This window comes from Halichoerus grypus, chromosome 5 (assembly GCF_964656455.1).
Source record: "Halichoerus grypus chromosome 5, mHalGry1.hap1.1, whole genome shotgun sequence".
Taxonomy (NCBI): domain Eukaryota; kingdom Metazoa; phylum Chordata; class Mammalia; order Carnivora; family Phocidae; genus Halichoerus; species Halichoerus grypus.
This window is the reverse complement of record NC_135716.1, coordinates 41856130-41882463: the sequence shown is the minus strand read 5'-3', so window position 1 is coordinate 41882463 and position 26334 is coordinate 41856130. Positions and strand designations below refer to the sequence as shown.

The 26334-nt window shown below is 42.7% G+C and overlaps 1 protein-coding gene across 8 annotated transcripts in view; it reads right to left on the bottom strand.

Moving 5' to 3' along the window:
* Window positions 1-26334, bottom strand: part of LOC118518598 (uncharacterized) — a 284505-nt gene that overhangs the window by 214849 nt on the left and 43322 nt on the right. For 6 of the 8 annotated variants that reach the window (XR_013447795.1, XR_013447794.1, XM_078072234.1 and 3 more), the window contains one exon: window positions 4090-4141. Coding sequence is in view for 6 of the 8 variants with exons in the window: in XM_078072234.1 (XP_077928360.1) it covers window positions 4090-4141 (52 nt within the window). In the remaining 2 variants the exon portion in view is untranslated. Of the gene's footprint in view, window positions 1-1083; window positions 2089-4089; window positions 4142-26334 lie in introns of those variants that run through there. The other 2 variants (XM_078072232.1, XM_078072233.1) reach the window with 1 other exon arrangement.

Sequence of the window (26334 nt, the reverse complement as noted above, 5' to 3'; positions counted from 1 at the left end):
CCACTCCCCCTGCTTGTGTTCCCTCTTTCACTGTCTCTCTCTCTCTCTGTCAAATAAATAAAATCTTTTAAAAATAAAAATAAATAAAAAATTAAAAAATTAACGTCTATTATGAACTAAGTTATTGGTGAACATACTATATTCCAAGCTCCACACAGAGAGCTTTACACAGATTACTTCACTTGTCACAACAACTCTGTGAGGTATATTTTCTTCATTCAACACAGGAAGAAATCAACGCATGAAAGAGGTGGGCAATTTGCCTGTGATTACACATGCAGTAAGTAACAGGGTTGGACTCAAGTCCAGGCATACATTCATAACCGCTATGGAAAGATGGTGGTGTGCAATGGCTAAGTAGACAAAAGGATATGCCCTCCAGTTGTTCACTACATTATGTCAGAGTTTTTGAAAGGGTATGACACTGGCGTAAGAGTAGATGGAGTAATAGAAGAGTAAATTCAGAAACAGACCCAGTATGTATCAGAACTTATAATCTGATAAAGAAAGCAACTCAAAACAATAATGAAATGATGGAAAATTCAATATGTGATGATGGAGAATGTAGTTAACCATTTAAGGAGAAAGGGTTAAGTTCCTAACCAGTGCTGTATACTGGAATGTAAGAAACATTCCATATAGACTAAAGATTCAAATAAGAACAAATAAATCATAAAAGTACTAGAAGAAAATATCAGTGAAATTTACATAATCTTGGGCTGAGAATTACAGCAAAGATAGAAATCATAAAGGGAAGAGATGAACAGATTTTATTACATACCATTTTTAAAGTTTCTCTTTGACCCAAAAAACCATTAACAAGGTTTTTAAAAAGTCAGTTGACAAATTGGGGACTTATGGGAAAGAATTCATGACAAAATAATTAATATGCTTAATACATAATGAACTTAAAAATCAATAAGGAAAATATAAACAGCCCAATAGGATAAAAAATGAACAAAAGTTATGAAAAGGCAGATGGTAAAAGATAGAATACAAGTGGTTACAAGCATATAAAAATGCTCTATCTTATTAGTTAGAAAATAAATGCAAATCAGGACAACAAACTGATAATATTTTTAATTTAACAGATTAATATAGATTTTTTTAAACACAAAACCTAATGTTGGCAAGTGTTTGAGAAAACACAGGAATTCTCATACACTATTGGCAGGAACATAAATTGGTTTAACATCTTTAGGTGACAGTTTGGCTGTAGCTATCAATTTCTTTTTTCCATAAATTCTATTTTCTAACATAATTTGTCAAATGTGTAAAAAAAAATTGCAAAAGTATTTATCATAGAGTTTGTTATAATTGCAGAATGGTGGGAAAAAACTAAATGTCCATCTATAAGGAATCAGCTTAATAACTAAAGATAAATCTATACAATTGATTACAATGTGGCTATTAAAAATTATAACCCTAGGCTTAATGTACTGACATGAAACAATGACCATGATATTATCAAGTGAAAGTAGCAGATTATTAAACAATATGAATGTGATGACTCATGTGATTATTATTTTAAAAAATCAAAATGTATGTGGGGGGTGGTGTACACACGCGTAAGAAACAGGACGGGAAAGCCTACACCAAGATGTTAACGATAATTACCACTGGTTACTGGGGTTACGATTCAAAGATATTTTATTTCTCTTTTATTTTTTTCAATTCTTTCTTTTTTTGGTAAAAAAATTTTTATATTGTATTTAAAAGATAGACAAAAAGTGACAGTACTTTAAAAAATGAAACTTATCTTCTACAATTCTTTTTGTTAGAGCCCTTATCACACTCATATGTGATTTGTTGGCCCACCAAAGTGCGAGAAGTGTTTAATCACTAGAAAGGTTCAAGCCCTGCACTTGGATGGCTGGGGAGCCTGTGTCAGTTGAACAAGAGTAGAATCAGGCCTCTATGGATCAGTTGATTGTTAGCAGAAGTTCTGGGATGCTGTCCTGAGAGATCACTTGAGTGAACTCCCTCTTGTTCTCTGCTCATGAAATCTCTGTAATGAGTAAGGCATTTGACTCATCCTCTCATACTTTCCATTTGTTTCCGAGGTGTTGATTGGCAGGTGGATTAGCACTGAGAATTGAATTGTTCAAGAAAAGTCAAATACTGAACTCTTAGGACAATTCTTATGCCACAAGTGTCTTAAATTTGGAAGACAAAGGAAAAGTTAAACCATTTCGTGACCCTCATATCTGTCACCCGCCACCCTCCCTGTGTCCCCTTACACACATCAAGATACATCCACAGACATCATTATTCTCGCCTCTCGGAGGACTCAGCCAGAAAAGCTGGAGCTGTCAAAGAGAATCCTCTTTGGGGTGTAACATGTGTCCCTACTTGAGCAATTACAGCCTTGTGTTCATCCAGGCTGGACAGGCTGACCTGTCTCTTAAGTTCTTCATTAAACAACATCTGGACCTCACCCTCCCATTGTGGTGAGGTAAGAGGGAGATTCTCACACAGCCTGATAACAGCTGTTTTATCATTCCTTCTACAATCTATGAGAACGCCAAGGAGAAACTCCCAACTGTGAAGCAAGGATGATTGGAAACACCCTGAACACCAGATTAAAAGCAAGAAAATTGCACCAAACCTCAGAGAGATTTTTTTTTTTCTATGCTTCACACGGAGGCCCCCCACCATCACTGACTTCTGGATTAAACTGTTAAAGTTTAATGAATTATTACCATGTTTCTGTGGAAAACTATAACCTAGGACTTTGTTTTTAACTAAAACTCCATGTATCGGCTGGCAATTTTCCACCAATGCTGATTTTTAAAAAAGAGTATGTTTCTCACATAGAAACACCCTCCCCCCACCCTAATCATTGCATTCTCCGGGCATATTTCACTCCGATTCCAAACAAGTAACATTACAATTCATCCTCATCTCAGCAATTGTTACATCAAAAAGAAAAGACAGAGGTGTAGCTAAATGAATTGCACGGAGAAAGCCAGGTGGATAATAAGAGACAGCTTTCATTTGCACATTTATATAGCTCAGGAATCTACTACAGGGGTGTAAGAAACAAAATCTGAAAAATTATTTACCCATATTTTTTCATTTGTTAGAAAACTTCCATTAAAAACAGGTAAGGCATAGATAAGGTGACTCTCACAGAAGCCTAGATGGTGAATTATTCATTCTAGCAGGGCCATTCCAGGTCACAAGACAGGAGACTTCTTATAATCTTAGACATAATAGAGATCGAGGATGACAGAGCTCTGTTAAATCAACTCATACTGCATTCAATTCTTCAGAACGCAGCACTGATAAGACATTGGTAGACCCAGGAGAGAAACATCTGAGACGAATTGTCAGGTATCAGAGAAAAGCAGGTCAGAATGTGGGCCTGTTTTTTAAAGCGATTTGTCCAGAAGACCAGACAAAGGGAAAATATTGTGGAAGAGTCCTTCACTTCCCCTGATCCCATGCCACCAGCATTAAAATGACTGTAATAATAGACCAGTCAGCATATTTTTTAAGGTGAAGGAGAATGAAAAAAATCAAGTCTATGACTGGTTTTTCAGAACACTTTAAATGATCATAAAAATATTATGTATGCCTAGAGGCAATTTTTTAAAATACAGAAAAGCAAAATAAAGAAATGATCTCTCCTCTTACCACTCAGAAAGAAAAACAATCATTAAGACTTGGTAAAAATGTTGTCAGTCTATTTTATGTGGAAGATGTGTATTAGATAGTAATGCTAATCTAAAGCATATATATTTTTCCCCAAAATTGGATATATATATATTTCTTCTCAAAACTGGATTTATATTATAAATAGAGTTTGTAACCTGCTTTTTTTCACTCAACATTCTTAAGTATTTTAATTACAATGTCACAGTGTTTTAAATTTATCATCACTATCAATAATGGTTTCAGGCGCCAATATGCATATTACATAAAGGTTTAAAAAAAAAAAAAAAAAACCTTGATATAGGATCAAGCAATTTCCCAACACATGACATGTATACCCAATCCTAGTTTTGCAATATCCACTGGGGGATCATTAATCCTCTGGAAAAAGAAGACAAGTTACATAATCTCTGTAAATTTCAGTTTCCTTACCTGCAAAATGTCATCACATTGTTGCAGGCTGCGTTTCCCACATAACTCAGTCCTGGAATTAGTTACATAAGCAAAAATATCCGTTAAAAGGGGGAGTCCTAAAGTGATACAAACATACCTTACATATTTTCAGTAACTTAAAATATACAAATGAACATTCATCAAGCTTATGAAATAGTGCGAAGCCTTTTTTTCTTGCATAAACCACACCCATAATGTATCTATAATTTCCAGTTGTACTTTCTTTAACAAGAAACAGAACATGCAGACACTTGTAAAACAGTCTAAGGGCAAAATCCTTCTAGATTTTCCTCCACACTAAATTGAACTGCAACTTGTTTAGTGAATTCCTTAAGACTTTCTAAACATGCAACTTAAGTTTTCATAAAAACAATATCTTTCTTTCCCACCTATATATGACCACTTTACATAATATTTAATCAATTTACATAATTTCAACAACAAACGCATCTGGAAAACGGGCTTGGGAACAAGCTCCATTGATCCTTCCGAGCTGAAGCCCTCCACTGAAAGCAGCTGAAGGACTCAGTGCACTGAAAGAATAATCCACTGGCCTCGAGCATCCAGTGTGTTGTGAAGACCAGCCGACATGTGGTAGAGGGAATATTGGAAACACAGTGCAAGAGTAAGTAGAAAGGACTTAATTGTCTATAAGACACAGGATTAACAGAGCAGACACGGACAATCAGTAGATGAAGTATCGACAATGTAAATAAATAAGAACAGTATGGTAAATGCAGTCAAAATCCCTGAGAGCAAGAGTTGTTGCTGATTCCTCTTAGAGATAATGGGCACTGAAAAGACTGCAGAGGAATAGAAGTTAGAGGAGTCCTAGGACCAGGGTTGTAAATGGTAAGGAATGTCCTCAAAGAAACACTGCTGGGGCGCCTGGGTGGCTCAGTCGTTAAGCGTCTGCCTTCGGCTCAGGTCATGATCCCAGAGTCCTGGGATCGAGTCCCGCATCGGGCTCCCTGCTCAGCGGGAGGCCTGCTTCTCCCTCTCCCACTCCCCCTGCTTGCGTTCTCTCTCTCGCTGTCTCTCTGTCAAATAAATAAATAAAATCTTTAAAAAAAAAAAAAAAAAGAAACATTGCTGAAGGTTTCGTGTGAAGTGCCTATGAGGTAACAGAAGAAAGAATGAGAAAAGAAAAGTTTCCTTACATGACAATTTGGAGCAAGTAATTGGGTCACAGACCATATGTGGGTCATGTCAAGTTGGTTCAGCCTTCTTAGGATCACGGTTCCCTTTGATAACCTGTGATAAAGCTACAGACCTCAAAATAGTTTTGTAGTGCTTAATAAAACTACAAGCACTTATCATGTGACCCAGCAATTGCACTGACTGTTGGGCACTTATCCCAAAGAAATAAAGACTTGGGGGTGCCTGGGCGGCTCAGTCGGTTAAGCGTCTGCCTTCGGCTCAGGTCATGATCTCAGGGTCCTGGGATCGAGCCCCGTGTCAGGCTCCCTGCTCAGCGGGGAGGCTGCTTTTCCCTCTGCCTCTGCCCCCCGCTCTCTCTCTCACTGACTCTCTCTAATAAATAAATAAAATCTTTTAAAAAATGAAGACTTTTCCACACAAAAACCTGTACACTAGTGTCCATAGCAGTTTTATTCACAATAGCCAAAAACCATGAACAACTTAAATGGTTTTCAGTGGGCACATGGAGAAACCCGCTGTGGCACCAACCTCCTGTACCACATACTGCTTAGCAATAAATGGGAGTGAACCACAGATAAACTCAACAACTTGGATAAATCTCCAGGGACTTATGCTGAGTGAAAAAAAAAAAAAAGCAAATTTCAAAAGACTATAAATTGTATGACTCCCTTTATATAACATTCTTGAAATAACAAAATTATAGAGCTAAACAACAGATAAGTGGTTGCCAGGGATTAGGGATAGCAGACAGAGAGGTGGATGCGGCTATCAAAGGAGTAGCAGGAGAGGTCCTTATGATTGCAGACAGTTCCGTACCTTGATTGTGGTCATGGTTACATGCATAGTACATAAGACAACTGCAAAGAACCACACACACAGGGACAGGTAAAACTGGAAAAATGTTAATAAATTCTGTAGACCTCAACGTCAGCTTCCCGGTTTTGATACTGTACTATAGTTATGCGATATATTACCATTGGTCCTGAAACGCCGGACCTCTCTATACATGTTCTTCAACTTCATGTGAATTTGTAATTATATCAAAATAAAGGTTTTCAAAATGGCTGGTCTATATGTACTTGTATGGAAATATAACTTTGTATTATTAAAGTCAGTCGTCAAATAGAACCATGGTATGATCCTCTTATGAGATTAAGGGATTGAAGATGTAAAGAGAGAAAAGTGAAGAAAAAACAAATTCTAACTTATTATTTGATATGCTTCTGTGCTGGCTGAATTTTTTTACTTGATATTCTGTACAGTTTGAATTTTTCACAGTATGAACATATTACTTTATCATTTAAAAGGCAAAGAAGAATAATATAAATTATTCTTTTAAATCTATGGACCTCTTCCCCCCAAAAATTCATATACAATTATGTACACAATTTTAGCAATCTCCTAGACCCTGAAGTCCATCCATGGATCTCCTAAAGGGTATGTGTGCCCCTGACTAAGCACCCCTGCTTTAAAAAAATTGATGCCTTCAGACGTGGAGAGAAGTAGGATCAAGGGACCTATTAAATATATTCGGTAATCACCCTGGGCTCCATTTGCTGTAACACCCGGCCACCCTCAAGTGGGAAATAAAGATTCATTTCTTTGTTTCTTTGGAAGTGACTACATGTGGAACTCTGTATTGCAACTTTAGGAACCACACCAAGGGTGATCATAACAAACATGAAGGAATAAATTAACATATAAATAACTTATTACTAAGAGTACTTAGAACAACATGAGGAAATAGAATGGTTCTTTGAGCATTTGTTTACCAGCCATATTCCAGGCAATATGCTAGACACTGGAAATAAGGCAGTGAGAAAAACAGACTTGTTTTCCACCTAGAAACTACCGGGTGCCTAGAGGCATGGGAATGTTCTTGGCCTGCTTAATGCAAGACATCCCATCTTGTTGAAAATCTTCAATATATAAACAACATGTATAGGAGCGCCTGGGTGGCTCAGATGGTTAAGCGTCTGCCTTCGGCTCAGGTCATGATCCCAGGGTCCTGGGATCAAGCCCCGAATTGCGCTCCTTGCTCAGCGGGGAGCCTGCTTCTCCCTCTCCCTCTGCCTCTCCCCCTGCTCATGCTCAATCTCTCTCTATCTCTGTGTCTCAAATGAATAAATAAAATCTTAAAAAAAAAAAAATATGTATAATTGATACATAAGGATTATGGAACCAGAGTGGAAATGTTTTATATCAGCCCCTAAAAGAAATATAACACATAAATATATAAAGAAATATCTGATAGATAGGTAGATAGATAGATAGATAGATATCCACTATCAAATAGCTTTGCTCATCCAGAACCCTTTCAGACAACCACTGGTTTAATTTTTGACTCAAACATGGTAGAAAAGGCTAAATGATTCAATAAACTAGACAAATAATCTCTTGTTAAAAAAAAAAAAAAGGAAAGCTTGGTAGAGAACTGCAACAGTACATTAACAGGAATAGGACTAGCAGGAACACACATGAAATGTTAAAAATTTTGAAGTTGAGAAGCAGCATGGTATAGAATACATGTGGCTAATAACACAGCCTGCAGCCAGACCACCTGGGTTGGAATCCCAAATCTGTCACTTACCAGCTCTATGACCAAGAGAGTTACTCCCTCTCTGTGCCTCAGCTTCTTCATCTGTAGAATGGACACATGAAAGAGCTGAAGGCTGAATGAATTCGAGTTCGAAAAATGTATTTGTCAAATAAACTTTGTAACAAACATTTATTGGACTGAAGCCAAATGCTACGGGTATTCTGAGGAAAATATTCCTGGGAAAGGAGCACCAGGTGGTTCTACAGAGAGACGCTCTTCCCGACAGAATCCAGGCAAGGACAAGGCAGGAAAGTGAGAGCAGGTTTGGAAAAAGCAGTCCAGGAGAAGTACGACAAGAAGACAGAGACTGGGGGCACCAGGCTGGCTCAGTCGGCGGAGCATGTGACTCTTGATCCCGGGGTCATGAGTTCGAGCCCCACTTTGGGTGTAGAGATTACTTAAAAATAAAATCTTTTTTAAAAAGAAGAAGAAGACAGATTGGCCTAAAGGGGCAGATTAGAGGCTCAGCAAAAAGAGACCTTGCCTGCCAACAAAGGATTTGGGTTTTGCTTGGTAAGTAATGCTAAACCCCTGAAGGATTTTAAACAAAGAAGAAACCTGATCAGTGCTATGCTTTAGGAAAATCAACTTGTCCCGCGGTTGATGAGTACATGGGAAAACCAGGTACAAAACCATTGTATTACAAATGGTTGTACACCAGGAGAAGTGTAAGCGAGGCCAAAGCAGAATGACGACAGTGAAGATGAGTAAGAAACAGAACGGATAATAGCTGACTAAAGAGACAGAGAGATTGGAAAAATGGCTGGGCCAGCAAAAGAAATCGAAAACTATGAAAATGGAACTGAGAAATTACTATGTGCCAGACATGCTAGCAATTTCCCGTAAGTTTTCACAAGTAATATGCCAAACGACCAAATGAAAGTGGCCTTTTCTTTACCCATAAGAAACTGAGGCTCAGAAAAGTTATTTGCCTAGAATCATGAGGCCAGTGAGAAGCAGAATCAAGATCTGAACCCAAAGCTTCCGGATCCCAGACCAGATTCCATGCTCTCTCCAGGAATCCATGCTAGTGCTGGGGTTGGGTGGGGGGGGGGGGATTCCAACTCTGTTTTTGGACACACTCTTGGACCTCTAGATGAATTTTTTCAACGGCCAGCTAGAAAGGCATGAGGAAGTCTGGGGGGTGGGGAGACAGGAGGGTTGGAGAATGGAATTCAGAAGCTTCACGGAGGTTCTGTAAGGATTAGTGAAGTTGCTGAAGTGAATAATCAATAACAGATCATTTATAATTATTAACTTGCATGTTCGTGTGCTGGGATGTAATCATGTTTGTCTGAAGAGCCAACACAGCAGTTTTAAAGGGATCCGCAAACAGAAGAAAGCTGCTGTTCTCTTCAGTAAGCAATATTTTAGTGGCAAAACACCCTGTGAATGGTTTGTGAGTACAAAGCAGCAAGCATGTGAATAGCTTTTTACAATGTCACGTTCTCTCCTTCCACTTGGGAAGGAAGCACAATGCTACCATAAGCAGATACTAACAGCACAGATGCTGGCGCTGATGTGAGCATAAACGCTGTCCCGCACCAAAAAAAAAAAAAAAAAAAAAATTCCCAAAGTACCATGCCTGCATAAATCTTATATTTTTATGAATCACTGCCATTATGGCAACCGCACACTGAAAATTTGTGTCTTAGGATGTGAATGGATCTTTCTTGATAGTTTAGCTTATCTCAGAGTCCTCATAATTTATACTTGTCCATGTATCATCTCCAAACAGGGCTTTGCTTCCTAGGTTGCTGAGTGGCAGCCTGCCCCCCCACACGGCTGAAGTTCGAAAATAGAGTTTAATTGTAATCCAGAGGAGTGAAATCTTTCTGATGCCTCTTTTGCCGTGTTGTAAACACCCGACCACAGATTCAACATTAATTTTTCCATTTCTTAACAACAGTAGTTTTCCAGAGCCAACAAATATATTCTACCATACAATTTTATGCTTTGTAAAAGGTGACCTATACTTTCTTTTCAAATGCAGTTTCTTTAATGAAAATATTGTAATGTCAGTCCATGCAAAGCAAATGCGTATTAATATGCGTTTACATCTGTCTCATATTAATATTCATGCCTGAATCCACATCCCTACACAAAGCCAATTTTCTGACCATCTGTGTGATGGCTGGTGGATGCAATGAATAAATTTTATTTGTGAGGGGAGTGATAAATCATGTATCTTCAGTTTTTCACCCACAATCTTTCCTCTTAGGTGCAAAAATGTTTTCATCGTGGTTTGGAATATTTAAGTCAATGAAACGGATTAACCCCTTAATAGTCCTACAGTTACTGACAATTTTACAAAGGCCATGAAAATGCAATCTCAACACCTCTAACCAAAAATAAGAAGGGACTATGGATTTACTCATTTGGATTTGACATCTCTGGTTCCTATGTGAGTTCCAGTGTTTTATAATAATTTTCTGTGTTGTTTAAAATGCACTGTAGCCGTTTTTGAAAAGTGTCACAGACGAAGGAAAGTCCTTTGAAATAAGAGTATATTCTTGAAAGAGTCCTCACAACCATCAGGTATCTTACAAGTCATATGAAGCGTAACCATACACAATGGAAAGATTTCAAACAGAGAAAGTTTATCAGTATTTAGATAATGATCTCGGTACTTTCCATTTTACCCAAGTGAAATACCAAGATTTTAGCAGTAACAACTTGTTTGTAAATTCAGTGATCTTTTGGGGAATATTGCATCCAAATCTTAGAAACAATTACCTATCAGGATCTGAGACATATGCAATTAATTAACCTGGCAAACATAGTCCAAAAGAAAGGATTCAATTGAAAAACAATCATATCATGGTAGAGAGAGCCTGAAAAATATTGCACACTGAAAAAAGAAGTATGATCTGGTGGACTGGATAATGAAAACTGTGTCAGGTGGCTTAAGATGGTTTTCTTGCCTCTTCCTGGAATGCTTTCTATGAATTCTAGATGATTGGGCTACTAGATTGAATCCAAACCCAAAGTTTCCATTCAATTTAGTTTACCTTCTCTGAGTTAGACAGGCTTTCCTAAGGTCCCTAAGAATGTCACAAATAGCACAAACCATAACTTCCAGGTCAAAGCAGAAATAAATTGGAACTTAGTGTTCTCACTTACAGGCTGCCAAAAGTTTCTACAGCTGGAGCAACACTGAACAGAGTGACAAGGTGAAACAGGAACCCTCAAAGCTATCAATCTACTGTACATACAGCCCCAGTTAGCACATGGATATTCAAACCACAAATGGAGCCAGTTCAGAGAAATTCTGTCCCAAATAATCAAGTTACTGACTGAGCACCTGCTCCCTGTAAGGCATCATGCTAAGAAGGAGCCTAAGATGCCATGCTGCCCACAGAAAGCTTACCAGCTAGCTGGTAATGGAGACAGATTCTCCCACAAGAAGATTCTCAACCACTGAGTTGGCGTGTGATAAATATGAACTGAGTACGGGCGCCTGGGTGGCTCAGTCGGTTAAGCGTCTGCCTTCAGCTCGGGTCATGGTCCCATAGTCCTAGGATCGAGTCCCGCACTGGGCTCCCTGCTCACGGGAAGCCTCTCCCTCCCCCTGCTCGTGCTCTCTCTCTCACTCATTCTCTCTCTCAAATAAAAAAAATCTTAAAAAAATATATGAACCAAGTATGGCAAAAGGAATTTTTAAAACAGTGAGATTTCCACAAGCCCAGGAAATCAAGGAACCTCACCAAGAGGAATTTAAAATCAGTCTCAAAGGCTGTAAGATTCAGATGGTCAGAGAAAAGGCGAAGTCATAGCAGATGGGAGAAGCTTCACAAAGGCCCACAGCAGGAAGTATTTTGTTGTAAGGAAGCAGGAGTAATGGGTGAAACTGTGAGGAGCCTGCACTGGTTACAGCTTGAGAATTAATGTTCAAAACTATGGGAGTGAAGGGAAATGGTTTTGAGTGGTACACATATAGGCATCAAATAACACTGAATTAGAAAGTCAGGAAAATAATCTCCTACTAACCCTGTTAATTCTCCTAATTGCCTCAAGAAGACAATCTCGGTTTGGTGCCTATATATCTTTCACACCACTCCCTGAATCTCTCGTTTTCACAAAGAGAGCCAGCCTCAGGCCCAAAGTCTACAGACTGGAATTTAACAACATTGTTCGCTTTCACGATGTTGGTTTTCAGTGTTACTTTATTTGATACCAAGTAGGATTTTACTGGTCTTCCATTTGCAGTGGTAATATAACATTTCCTTGGGCGCCTGGGTGGCTCAGTCGTTAGGCGTCTGCCTTTGGCTCGGGTCATGGTCCCAGGGTCCTGGGATCGAGTCCCACATCGGGCTCCCTGCTGGGCGGGAAGCCTGCTTCTCCCTCTCCCACTCCCCCTGCTTCTGTTCCCTCTCTTGCTGTGTCTCTGTCAAATAAATAAAATCTTTAAAAAATAATAATATATATATATATGTATGTAACATTTCCTTTTAGGGAAAATTTATTTAAGATTTCTTAAATTAGTTGCTTTTTAAAGATAAAAAGTAGAATTAGTGAATGTGATGAACAAATGATGGAAGTTTGGAGAGGACTAATATGGCATACTAACTGGCAAGATGGAAAGACGATTTGGACTCAGGCTGGAAACGCCTCAATATAGAAGGTCACTGGATTCAATTACGGCCTTTGATTTCAGTTCCACTTGGTAATTCTCAGTATCTCTGCTTCCCTTATATACATGCGTTGCTGAGGTCATGTTTGTAAAATTTCTTTTGGGCCTAGAATTTTTCAAAAACAAATCTAAACGTTTTCATATAAATGAGAAAGGAACATTATCTAAATGAGAGATGGAGAAAAACATAATAGGTCACCAAGCCCTACCCCTCACTGATTTAACATAAGAGATAAAAACATAAAATACTTCACCAGCCGCAAAAGGATATTGCTTTCATTAGATCGCTCAGGATTTCACACCATATACTTAAGTATGATTTAGCATAATATTGATACTTGTTTATATTTGCCACCTACCTATTTCACAGTGATGTTATAAGGATTAGTGATATAATATTTCTTAAGCCTTTTTGGCTCTTAAAAGAAAATATGCACTATAAAATCAAGGTAATAGTAATAATAGTCATCATCATAATAGCAATAACTGCTCATGCATTTTCAAATGTGGGCTCTGTGTTGATGGAAAGGGAAATTAGGCTGTAAGCTAAAAATGCATGCATATCAGCTGGTTGGAACACAAAGACTTAGGATGCGATAATAGTGATGCTAACTACAATTTATCAAGGTCTGGAGTAGGGTGTGAGATTCCACATTTTAGCCACCCTGCGTTGCTGATGCTGCTGGTCTGAGGCCACACTGAGTAGTAAGGCCTTAAACCACACCACTCTTTCAGGGTCAGATCTGAAATCTATGCCACTGACTGTCAGCGGATTTAAGGAAGCACGTCTAAACACATCTTAGCAAATCTGTCACCCATGCTGAGGTGGGCCCCATGTTTGACCCATTTTGTGCCTGGTAGTCTATCTCCATTGTCCAGTTCACCACCTACATGAAAACTCTGTCTCTCATTGTCTTCCTCTCATTCCCAAGTCAGACATGAACTCTTTAAGAGCAGAAAAATGATTACAAGGTTTGAACAAAGACTTATGTTCAAAAATGTTGATTTCAGAACTCTTTGGAACATCAGAAAGTAGGAAAATCCTGTTTTATATTATATATTTGATAATGTGGGAGATGTTCATGATATGGCATCAAGTTAAAAAGCAGGATACAAAACTACGTGCAGTATCATTTAAATTTAAATATAGGTAGAGAGAAATATAGAAAGTAGCATGTGTAATTAATAAATTATCATCTTGTCTTTTTTTTCTGTTGAGTAATCATTAGCAAGAGGATAGAAATGTGATCTCCCCCTCTCCTCTCACAGAAGAATAGCAAGGTCTGTGAGGTTGGACACTCGTTTGCTCCAAAAAGGAGTTAACATCCATGGTATTCCAGTCGCATAGCAAGAGTGAGCAAGGTGGACCTTTGTGGAAGGGGATGACTAAAGGATGTTAGAGACTGAGGGGGAGAGAGATTTTTTAAGACTGGGATGGGAGGAGTCAAGCCCTGGGTTTCTGCTCCCTGGCTTTCTTCAATGTGCCCTACAGGAGGGCATGGGTCCTGGAGAGCTAGGGTCTCAACAGTCCCTTGTGAGCCCTGACACTCAGGAGCCTCCACCACTGAATGGTCTATGAGGGCTGAGACCACAACGGACTGAAGACCAGAAGCCCTCCCAAATTTCCCAGACTGTACAAGCCCTTGGGGTCTGTTACAACCTCAAGGGAGTCGTTAACTAGCCCAAGACCAGGTAAATTAGGGACTAAGTCTTTTTTTAATGGGATGAGAAAAAATAAATTTTAATGTGATTTTTTTCTTGCGTTAAAATATAGGAAAGTACATATTGACATATACATGTACATGTACCTATGCATATAAGTGAAACACTGGAAGGAAATACTCCAAACGTTAATGGTAGTTAACATTTGGTTGGTTTATGGGAGATTTTTTTTTTCTTCTTTACACATTTCCATATTTTTCAAAAATTCTGAAAAACACCTAAGTTGTTTTTAGAATTAGGAAAATAAAATACAAAAAAAAAAGGTCATTTTTTAAAATCATGGCACATATTTTATTCACCTTTTTTATATGCAGCACGTAACACAGTGCTGGTATACACAGCAGACACTCAAATAAATGATAACTAAATTAAATAAAATAAGCAAAGCCCATGCCATAATGGTAAGTTAATACAATCACCCTGGTGTACAAGAAACAGTCCATGCACTTATGAAAGAAAGTTATTCTGAGATAGCTATTCTGAAAATATCATTTTATATAAGACTATCAAAAAATTATCATGAGAGAAGTATCATATAAGCATTAAACAAAGGCAATCTGGGCTCAGGGACAGTGTCCTTGATTTGGAGACAGAGACTTTTTTTAGGTCCCCATGTTACCCACAAAGTATATCCCTTTGGTAAATCTCTGACCTTTCCAAGTTCCAATACCTCATCTGTAAATACAAGTTCTACCAACTTGAACATGGCATTAAGATCAAATGAAAGGTAGAATGTGAAAGCAATTTTGAAACTATGATGTACTATACCAGACATAATTTTTATTATTAGAACATGTATTTGACAGAATGAAAAAGAAAGACTAAGAATATAGCTAATTCTTTTAAACCATTTATCAAGTAAAAAAACAAAAATAAAACTAGACATCTGTATCATGCTCCTGCCTCTGTCCAGTCAGTGATCTACGTCATTCTTAACAGAATCACAAACTAATGTGACAAAAACAAAGTTAGACAGAGGAAATGAATGCTGGTTAGTGACTTCCTGTACTTTACCATGGGGTTCACTCACATATTCATTCTTTCAACAATATTTATTGTATCAAACACTTTCCTAGGGGCTGGAAATTCAAAAGTGAGCCGGGTAAGTGTCTCTGCCTTAGTGCAACTTTCATGCTAGTGGGCAAGAGATCACCAATCAACAAGTAAACAGATAAAGAATCCAAGATTGGGACAAGTGCTATGAAGTAAATAAGCAGGATTGTGGTCACCAGCTTCCAAGATGGCCCCCACTGATCCCTCCTCTTGATATTGACACCTTGTGTAGTCCCCTCTCGCATTTGACAGAGTTGGTCTGACTGACCAATGGAACACAAAAGAAGTAATCATATGTCACTTTCAAGACTGGGGTATAATAGACAGTGTGGCTTCTGTTTGCTCACCTTCTCATGCTCTCACCGGGGGGAGAAGCCAACTGCCATATATTGAGGACACTCAGAAAGCCTACAGCAAGTCCCATGTAGCAAAGAGCCAGCAAGGAACTGAAGGCTGACAAAAATAGTGTGAATAGTCTTAGAAGTGGATCTTCCAGCCCTTCATATGACTGCAGCCCCAGTCAACAAGTTGACTGCAACTTCATGAAAGATCCTGAGCCAGACTGTTACAGAACCTGACTGGATCGCCCAACAGAGGAACCAAGGGGCACCCGAAGATCTTGGAGGATAGGAGGTTTATTCAACGCCAGCGGGCTCAGAAGAGAGTGGTCTCCAAAGGTCTGAGCCCCGAGCACAAACAAAGGGGACAATTCATACACTTCTACTTCTGCATACTTGGCACTTTTGGTGTGCGCGCGAAGCAGGGCAGGGAAAAGAACCCGGATTGGTGCGCATGGGAAGCAGACCAGGGAGAAGAACCTGGAAGAGCCCCAGGGCAAGGACTGGGACTCTCTCGCTGGCTCGGTCAGCCATCTTAGGACACAGATTTTCCCCATTATTCCCCCACTTTGATGCCCCTTTAAACACCTAGTTTAGAGGGCATCATTTTCATCTTCTATGGGGCCATAGTGAGTAAGGAGTAACTGGAGTCTGATTTTAGCAATTTGAGTAGTGATAAACCTAGTAAGGGCATTAAGAATACAAGGACCCAATGCCACTATGAGGAGAAGCAATAGGAGGGGGCCAATGAGGGGGGCGAACCAAGGGAACCACTGTGAGAGGGCATCCCACCAAGTTGTCCGCTGGAGTGTTTTCCACCAACGATGCACTCGTTCCTGTAATTGGGTCAGAGTTTCTTGGACCACCCCCAACTCATTAGCATAGAAACAACATTCCTCCTGTAAGAAGAGGCAGAGCCCCCCTGCGCAGTCGTAAGTCAAGCCCGCGCCTGTTTTGGAGGACCACTGAGGCCAGTGAATCGAGTTGGCGCTGCAGGGCCAGGGCCAACTGAGTGAGGGCAGAAAAGTCCATCATGAGTTGCTGAGTTAGCCCCTGGTACTGAACCTGAGACATCTTGACGCCAGTGGCACCGAGGGCAACACCTGATGCAGCCAGCAGGCTCACAATAAGAGGGATGGCCATGGGGGAGCGTCAAGGGCGGATAGGAGGTCTCCATATGAGTGGGGCATTGCTCCCGGGGAGGACTGAAAGATCGGGTAAGAAACTGAAAAGCGTGCATGATTGATTGTGTGGGGTGATGCAGATGTATACACCTTGATCACAAGCCAGAAAAGTGTTGTTAGGCGCACAGACCCAACTGTGGCCCATGATGGGAGAGGAAGAGTTGCCATACAGCAGTACTGGAGCCAGAAAGGGATAATCTGAGGTCCCTGGTGTCGAGATGGGAGGTGACACAGTAGATTGGTTGAGGATGACACCTAGGTATAGGACGGGACCGGGCTTTATACAGATCCAGCAGTCAGACGCTAGGGGTGGATTTGAGTGGTTAAGCGCTTGGTGGGAGGCGTTAATCATACCTAACAATTGTGCTATAGATGCTTGCAGTGTGTGGATGGGGGACCCAGGGATGCGCCAGGGTGAGTTATTTTCTGTCTGACTCTGGGGGTTGACTGTAAGGCTTGGAGTGAACAGGGACTTAATAATAAATTTGGCCATGGGGTCAGTTCCCATAGGGTGATATTGGCCCAACAGGAGAATGATTCCTGTAGCCCATGATGTGGCATTGGGTTCTAAGACTGAGAGGGTGAGCAGTATACAGTGATTGTTAGAGCAAGAGGATGGGGTGGTGTTGCGTGACAGGGAAATCCGATGTCACTGCGCTGTTTGAGGTGCCACCCCCTGGTGGACCATCGCTCCATTCCCCGCCAAGTCGCCACCCATGACTCACATCCCCAGGCTTGCGAGCAGAACTGAGGGCAGGTGTTTGGCTGTTGAGGCGTAGGGCCCCCACAGATGTAGATATCTACCAGCCAGTAACCTGAGTAAGGGCCATGGCAGGAACACCGTCTATGAGGTTCCCAGGAGATATCAAGAAGCTGGCATCCATCAGAATGGAGGTTAACCTTTGGTGTGTGCCCATCCCAGGTGGAAGAAGTCAGTGGCGGCACTGGTGCGGGATTGAGGGGGATAAGCTGGAAAGTCCATTTGCCAGTAATGGTGATATGACAGTTTGCCCCCCTTGCCGGGCCGGGCAAGCTAGAGGCAGTGTGGAGGAACAGCATACCAGGCAGCAGAAGACCAGGACTGACCAGGGCCAGGAAAACCATGGTGAAATGCGCTTAGGAGTAGACAGCAAAGGGCCAGTAAAAGTGGGGCCTACATTAGTTAGAGGGAGCCATCATGGCTAACCTGACAGCAAATGAAACCTGTGGACAAGTAAGTGCAGTAATACACCCTAGGGACACCCAATAAGCAATGACAATAGTAAGCCTCTGGGGGAAAGTCCAGTCAGGAGGGGTAACAGTGTAGAGTCCGACTCCCAAGATGAGGGAAACCACGCCGATGAGAGCCAGGGACCAAGGTGAGCAGGTGTCCATCGGTCGGTGGGGTCTCGTCGAAGGTGAAGCTGGAGCGGGTTCGTGAAGTCTAGCTGGACTCTCCACTGGCACGGCTCCTCGTCCCAATGATGAGCTTTCTTCACTCTGGAGTGGTGGACCCACGGGGTCCTTGACACCTTGAGGGCAGTAGGGGGGTTAGAACAACAGTGTGGGGCCCTGTTACTGCGGTTTGAGGGGGTCTTTCTTCCAATCTTTGACCCAAACTGAGTCCCCTGTCTGGAAGGAGTGAGTGTACCTGAGGCCCTAAGGAGATTGGGGCCCTCTCGATGGTGTACTTTTGTAATTTGTTTAGGGTGGCCCCCAGGGCCTGAAGCTGCTCCTTTATCCCTTTATCTCCAACCTGATACAAGTTTCCTGGAAGAATTCCCAAGCGCAGGGGAAGCCGTCCATATATTAATTGTAATGGGGAGAAACTTGATGTCCCGGGCATGCACCGAGCACGCAGGAGAGCTAGGGGTAGCAGATCTGGCCATGGCAGGTTAGTCTCCTGACAAAACTTTGCTAAGGTTCCCTTGAGGGTGCAATTCATTCACTCTACTTTCCCTGAACTTTGGGGCTGGTAAGCAGTGTGGAGTCTCCAAGTGATGATAAGAAGTTTGGTCAAGACCTGTACAATGTCTGCCACAAATGCGGGTCCATTGTCACTATGGATTGTTAATGGCAGGCCGAACCGGGGCATGATCTCCAGCAAGAGGACTTTAGCTACTTCCCAGCTTTGCTCCGTCCTGGTCGGGAAGGCTTCGACCCACCCAGAGTATGTGCATACTATCACTAGGAGATATCTGAACCCCCTGCTCGGCTGCACATCTGTGAAGTCTACCTCTAGATCTTCGAAGGGGGTTGCTCCCATCCTCGGGACACCTGGCGGGGATCCTGGTGCAGACCGAGCATTATTTTTAGCACGTTATGCATCGTTCACTCGTTGCTCGGTACAGTGCTGGCAGCTGACTGATGTCGTAGTGCTTCTTGAGAAGGGCTTCTAATGCAGTTTTTCCCAGATGAGTGAGTCGGTGGTGTTCCTTGACTAGATGCCCTCCGGTTGCTGTTGGAATAAAGATGTGCCCGTCGGCATCATCCACCATCCCTCTTCAGTCAGGGTGGCCCCCTCAGCCATGGCCCATTCCTTTTCCTTTTCAATGTAACTAGGTGGAGAGAGTTCTTCTGGGGGTGTTAGGGCCATGGTAAGGGAAGGGGCTCTGTCCATGTCCTCACTGGCTGCGGTCTTCACTGCCTCAATTGCCAACGATTTCCCCACACTATGGGGTCATCTCCTTTCTGGTGTCCCTTACAGTGCAGGATTGCTACTTCCTTTGGAAGCCACACGGCTTCAAGGAGTGTCGGTATCTCCTCCTTGTTCTTGATAGCCTTTCCTGCGGCGGTTAGGAGGCCCCTTTCCTTGTAGATGGCTCCGTGTATATGTACAGTAGCGAAGGCATACCAAGAGTCAGTATAGATGTTGACTCGCTTGCCTTCCCCGAGGGTGAGGACTCAGACTAAAGCATATAACTCAGCCCATTGTGCTAACCATCCAGCTGGTAATGCCTTAGCTTCTAGGACTTCAGTGGTTGCGGTTACTGCATAACCCGCTCTTCAGGCACCCTCTTGTAGGTAACTGCTGCCATCACTGAACAGCGTGAGCTCTGGATTCTTTAGGGCTTGATCCCGCAGATCTGGACGGCTCACGTAGACTTCATCAGTCACCTTGGAGCAGTCATGGTCTGGTTCCCCCTCTTCCGTGGGGAGAAAGGTTACTGGATTTAATGTCCTTACTGTTTTGAGGGTGACCCGTGGGTTTTTGCAGAGGAGCCCTTGGTATTGTGCTCGCCGAGAGTTGGGAAGGAAGTGGTGTCCCTGTGCGTTCATGAGGGACACAACTGCATGAGGAACCCTGATGTTAAGTCCTTGCCCCAGGGTAAGTTTGTCCGCCTCCTCGATGAGTAAGACCGTGGCTGCCAGTGCCCTGAGGCACGGTGGCCATCCCGCTGCCACAGGGTCCAGCTTCTTTGACAGGTAAGCAACTGGATGTTGCCAGGGTCCAACAGTCTGGGTGAGTACCCTGAGCACTATTTTTTCCTTTTCATGCACAAAGAGATTGAAGGGTTTCTCTACAACTGGTAGGCCCAGGGCTGAAGCCTGCCCCAGGGCGGTCTTTATCTCTGTGAAAGCAGCTTCTGCTTCCTCAGTCCAGGCAGAGGGTTCTCAATCTGGTCCCCCTAAGAGATCATAAAGGGGTCTTGCTATTGCCGAGAACCCAGGGATCCAGATGCGGCAGAATCCTGCAGCCTCCAGGAATTCTCATAGGCCCCTTTTTGTCTGGGGCTGTGGCAGGGAGATGATGACCCTTTTCCTCTCCAGCCCTAGTTCTCTTTTCCCTTGGGTGAGGAGGAAACCAAGGTATGGGGCAAAGGCATCCATCTTCTGCTTTCGCTGGACAATGGAACAGTACCCCTTGGAGACAAGTCTGAATGTTATTTGTGTACCCACTAGTATTAAAACATGTTTCTAGACATTGTGTCCTTGGATTTAAAAATTATTACTCAAGAAAGTCTTTTCCTCTGAAATTCTCAGCGTTGTGACTTACGATCGGAAACTATTCCGATGCCACCATAGACTGTATGCCGTTCACCATGAAACCGCAGACGGGCCCACTGAGACTCTGTAGGCTTCTGGGGACCTTAAGGGTGCCCGCCCATGGAGTCACAGAATCAGTCCGCTTGAGCAAGCCAGGTCGGACTGCACATTCACTCGCACATTCACACTCCAGAAGTTATTACATTACCTCCCTGGGAATCCCTACCTGTGAGACCTCTAAGAGGTCTCTGAGAGGTGATCAGACTCCCCTTCTACCCCAATGGGGGTGGGCCTGTTTGGGTCCTGGAGCCCCAGGACTTACTGGAATCTGATGTCGGGATCAGGTCCTCACCTGCCAAGTCTCCTCAAGTTCAGCGGGAACAGCGGAGCAGGGCCAGGCAAGGCGACCGGGACGGGAGACTGCCGAAAATTAGGCAGGGAGCGCCTTCTCCATTAGGATCCCTTGTTCCGTCACCACCCCACCATTGCCCCCAGACTGGTGGCAACAATGGGCCAGTGAGGTTGGGTTTCCCGGTGAGGGAACCAAATGTTACGGAACCTGGACTGGATCACCTGACGGAAGAACCAAGCGGCACCCAGAGATCTTGGAGGCTAGGAGGTTTATTTAACGCCGGTGGGCTCAGAGGAGAGTGGTCTCCAAAGGTCTGAACCCCGAGCACAAACAAAGGGGGCAATTTATACACTTACACTTCCACATACTTGGCACTTTTGGCGCATGTGTGAGGCGAGACAGAGAAAAGAACCTGGATTGGTGCTTGAGGGAAGCAGAGCAGGGAGAAGAACACGGAAGAGTCCCAGGTCAAGGACTGGGACTCTCTCGCTGGCTTGGTCGGCCATCTTAGGACACGGATTTTTTCCATCAAGACCACCAGCTCCCAGATTCTTGACACACAGACAATGTAAGACAAATAGGCTTATTGTTTTAAGCTGTTGAATATGGGGGAAATTTGTTACACAGCAATAAATGACAATACAAGGATGCTGAAATAAACTGAGCAGCGGTTTGCAAAGACCAACTTGAAAAGATTATATTTGCTCTGAGACCTAAAGAACAAGAACGAGCTCTGCAAAAACAAACAAACAAGCAAAACCCAGCTAAGTTAAAGGACCAGCCAGCAGAAATGGGAAGGGGCTTGGAACATTTCAGAAGCAAACAAACTTTTCTCCCGGGTTTGAGTCTGTACACGGATTAGACAAGTCTCCATTCAGCCCCTCTATGTCCCCTATTGCTGGCAATTCCCATTTCCCATTGCCTTACCTACTGCATTTATGCTTTTTAGCGTTTCTTAGTAGAACTATCAGCATTTGGGGCAATTCTCCACAGTGTAGGACTACTCACATATTGCAAAATGTTTTGCAGCGCAGGCCCTTCCACTAAATTCTCACAGAATCTCCATTGATAATCTCATGTGACAACCCTAAATTTCCCCCTTCCTCACTTTTCAAAATAGCCTCCAGAAGGGGGGTGTTGTCCCCAGTTTAAAACTATACAGTCTCACCTGAAGAAATACAGAACGTAGTGACTAAGAACATTCCTGGGCACTAAAGGTTCTTAGATATGACACTTAGCTCCATCACTTACCAGAAAACATCTCTCTCCACCTCATTTGTTCATGTGTTAAATAAGCTGTCCCGCCGGCGGCGGCGGCACCAGGTTGTGGGGACACGGCCAAGATTAAGGCTTGAGACCTTGGCGGTAAGAAGGACGAGCTGCTTAAACAGCTGGAGGACCTGAAGGAGGACCTGTCCCAGCCGCACGGCTTCCAAGCTCTCCGAGATCCCAGCTGTTCGCAAACCCGTGGCCCCTGGTCTCACCGTCATCAACCAGACACGAGAAACTCTACAAGGGTTAAGAGGCACAAGCCCCTGGATCCGCGGCCCCAGAAGCCCCGTGCCAGGCGCCGCCGGCTGAACAAGCACGCAGAGCACCTGCGGACCAAGCAGCGGGCGGAGCGGTCCGAGCCCGAGCACTGGCGTCAATAAAACACAAACAAGCTGGCCAAAAAGAAAAAAAAGAAAAAAGAAAACTGTCCAAAGATTAAATGAAGTGACGTATGTAAAACAGCACGGGCCTGACACATGGACGCTAGTATTAAATTATTTCTCGTCTTTGTCCAGCCAAAGCCCTCTCACTCTTTCCAATCAAACTGAAGCCTGATCTCTTCCAAGAAGCTCTGGGGGCTCCACTCACCCTCTTCTTTGAATTTATAACGATGTGTTACCCTTCTTTGGGAGTAGATGGCACACGACGGTGATTGCTCTCTGTGGAAACTGCACAGGTAGCCAGGACAATTTCTTAAGCTGCATGGCAGTCTGCCTTTTCCTCTCCACCGCAGACCATGGTGATGGGAGGTCGGCTTACCTTTCTGCCCTTCTATACCATCCTTTTGAGGTTTTTTCCCCAAAAACGTTTGTTGTAGATTTGGACAGTCTCTACAGTACCCACCCCTTCCTTGTTGCCACAAAATAAAACACGGGGGCCTTTACAAGCCAAATGCCAGCTACCTAGATATCCCCATAAAACCTTCTGGCACTGAGAAGGCAAAGATGGTGGGACAGGCTTAGCATCAATTTAAAAACCATGAGAGACGATGGACTCTGAAAAACAAACTGAGGGTTCTAGAGGGGAGGGGGGTGGGAGGATGGGTTAGCCTGGTGATGGGTATTGAGGAGGGCACGTTCTGCATGGAGCACTGGGTGTTATGCACAAGCAATGAATCATGGAACACTATATCTAAAACTAATGATGTAATGTATGGGGATTAACATAACAATAAAAAAAATTTTTTAATTAAAAAAAATTAAAAAAATGCTCAAGCATGAATTAACATCACCGCAGGATCTCAGGCCTCTCAAAAGAACTCTATTTCCTGAGTCTCCCTTTGCTTGGACTGCCTGCTTTCAGTGAGGTCTCTCGACCTCTATTGTCTGGCCTCTTTCACTCACACTCTGCTCTCCAGCCCATATCCATACCCATGTGAGATGCAGCTCTCTCATCCTCTTCCCTCGCCCCCAAGTGAGGGGTAAGGCAGAGTTCTGAGGGTGACAGGGAAATTCCGGTACAAGCAGCACAGCAAACAGCTGAATGCTTACTCTTACAGTTCCTGTTATTAACAGGCCACCAGCCCCAATCTCCTGAAATTTGTTTTCCTCACCCAAACATACTCATAATCACCATGGAGGGGGAAAAAATTAAAAAAAAAAAAAAACAGAAAGTTTATAGGGTAAGAAATGTTCTAAATTTCTTAGCACAACTACTGGGTATTACCCCAAAGATACAAATGTAGGGATCCGAAGAGGTACGTGCACCCCGATGTTTATAGCAGCAATGTCCACAATAGCCAAACTGTGGAAAGAGCCAAGATGTCCATCGACAGATGAATGGATAAAGAAGATGTGGTATATATATACAATGGAATATTATGCAGCCATCAAAAGGAATGAGATCTTGCCATTTGCAACGATGTGGATGGAACTGGAGGGTGTTATGCTGAGCAAAATAAGTCAATCAGAGAAAGACATGTATCACATGACCTCACTGATATGAGGAATTCTTAATCTCAGGAAACAAACTGAGGGTTGCTGGAGTGGTGGGGGGTAGGAGGGATGGGGCGGCTGGGTGACAGACATTGGGGAGGGTATGTGCTATGGTGAGCGCTGTGAATTGTGTGAGATGGATGAATCACAGATCTGTACCTCTGAAACAAATAATACATTATATGTTAAAAAAAAAAAAAGATAGCAGGAGGGGAAAAATGAAGGGCGGAAATCGGAGGGGGTGATGAACCATGAGAGATGATGGACTCTGAAAAGCAAACTGAGGGTTCTAGAGGAGAGGGGGGTGGGAGGATGGGTTAGCCTGGTGATGGGTATTAAAGAGGGCATGTTCTGCATGGAACACTGGGTGTTATACGCAAATAATGAATCATGGAACACTACATCAAAAACTAATGATGTAATGTATGGTGATTAACATAACATAATAATAAAAAAAAAAGTAAAAAAAAAATTTCTTAGCACCGACCTTAGTCCTATCATTCAGACTCTCTCAAAAAGCATCAAAGCTGTGAATCAAAGATTTGCCTTCTTTTTCTTGCTGCTGTTGTTTCTCTACAGGATTGCCTCTTTCCACAACCACCTTCCTTACATTGGAGTGAACCCTTAATTTTTTTAAAGAGCCCTCCCCACCTTAAAGAGAAGATACAAATCAGAGATGTGAACTATTGTCTTTGTGCATGCCTACCTTCCTCCAGCATGTGGCTGACATTCCCAAGCACCTCCAAGGGTTCCCAAATTCTCACCCACCCTGACTCCTACAGCATAGCCTTCCTTTCCCTGCCAGTTTAGAAATCCTTTGGGGGATACGCTCAGAGATTTTACTTCTTTGTCCCTAGGCCCCCAATACCTAGTTCCAATCATACAAGAAGGCCTTAATGTCTTTATTGACGGATTGATTCTTGAAACCACACCCACTTATCAATCAGTTTTTGCTTTCTTCATAATTGACCTCATCCACATGTACTCATGGCAAAGGCACCATATGTTAGTTCTTGTGTTGGACTAAATAAAGAAAAGAAATTTGGAAAGAGCTTCACACATCATCTGGGTAATTATCCTGTATTTATAATAGAGCAGCTTAATGTCCCTGCATTAATAAATGACTCAAATGCTGCTACAAGGGCTGAGCGTGATTATCTGAGCTTATTACTTAACCCACTCAGTTAAAAAGAAAAAAATCTTGTGATCTGATGTGGCAGAATAGAACCTAAGTGTTCTTGAGCTCCAGCAAAGAACAAAGCTATTTACTGATATGGGGGCGGGACGTGGTCAGCTGGTGGATTCCAGACTCCACAGCCGCAAGAGCCCTACAGAGAGGGTGGTTTTGTGGTCTGCTTGGCTCCCTGCCTGGCTTCCTTGCTAACATTCAAACCTAAATCCACTTAAGCCTTTACTTTAAAACCTGGCGCTACTCCAGCCTTGGGCACCAAACTTGTCCACTTGCCCTAAATTGAGGATGGACAAGGAGCCTTGAGCTACTAGTCTGGGCAGCTGATAGGACTTTATTCTGGTTTCCAGGTTCACTCTGGCATTGGCACCCTAGTTCCCAGGTAAGGAGGTTTCTGCTTTGTAAGTGGCAGTATCTTGCCCTACAAATAAGTCCCAGGCCCCAAGCCCACTGGCAGAAGTAGAATTTCCACTTCCAAACTCCAAGGTTCTTGGGACCTGACAGCTGGCTCCTCCTATAGGATCCAGGGCATTACACAACCCTCCTGCACTGGCAACTCCACATGAGCGACTCCATGGCAAATCACTGGCCTTCGTGGACTCCTGGGATTCACTTATCCTCTCCCTGCTTGGGTTTGATAAATCTTAAATTCAGTTTTAGCTTTTTAAGGATACTTTCCCCATCACCTTCTACCTCTGCAATCTTCCCCAACATGGACCCGAAGTTCTCAATCCTTAAATCAGTGCTTCCCAACCATTTACACATCATGGCACACATAAAACATAAGATTTGCTCCCTTTTTTTGAGATGCAATTGACAGA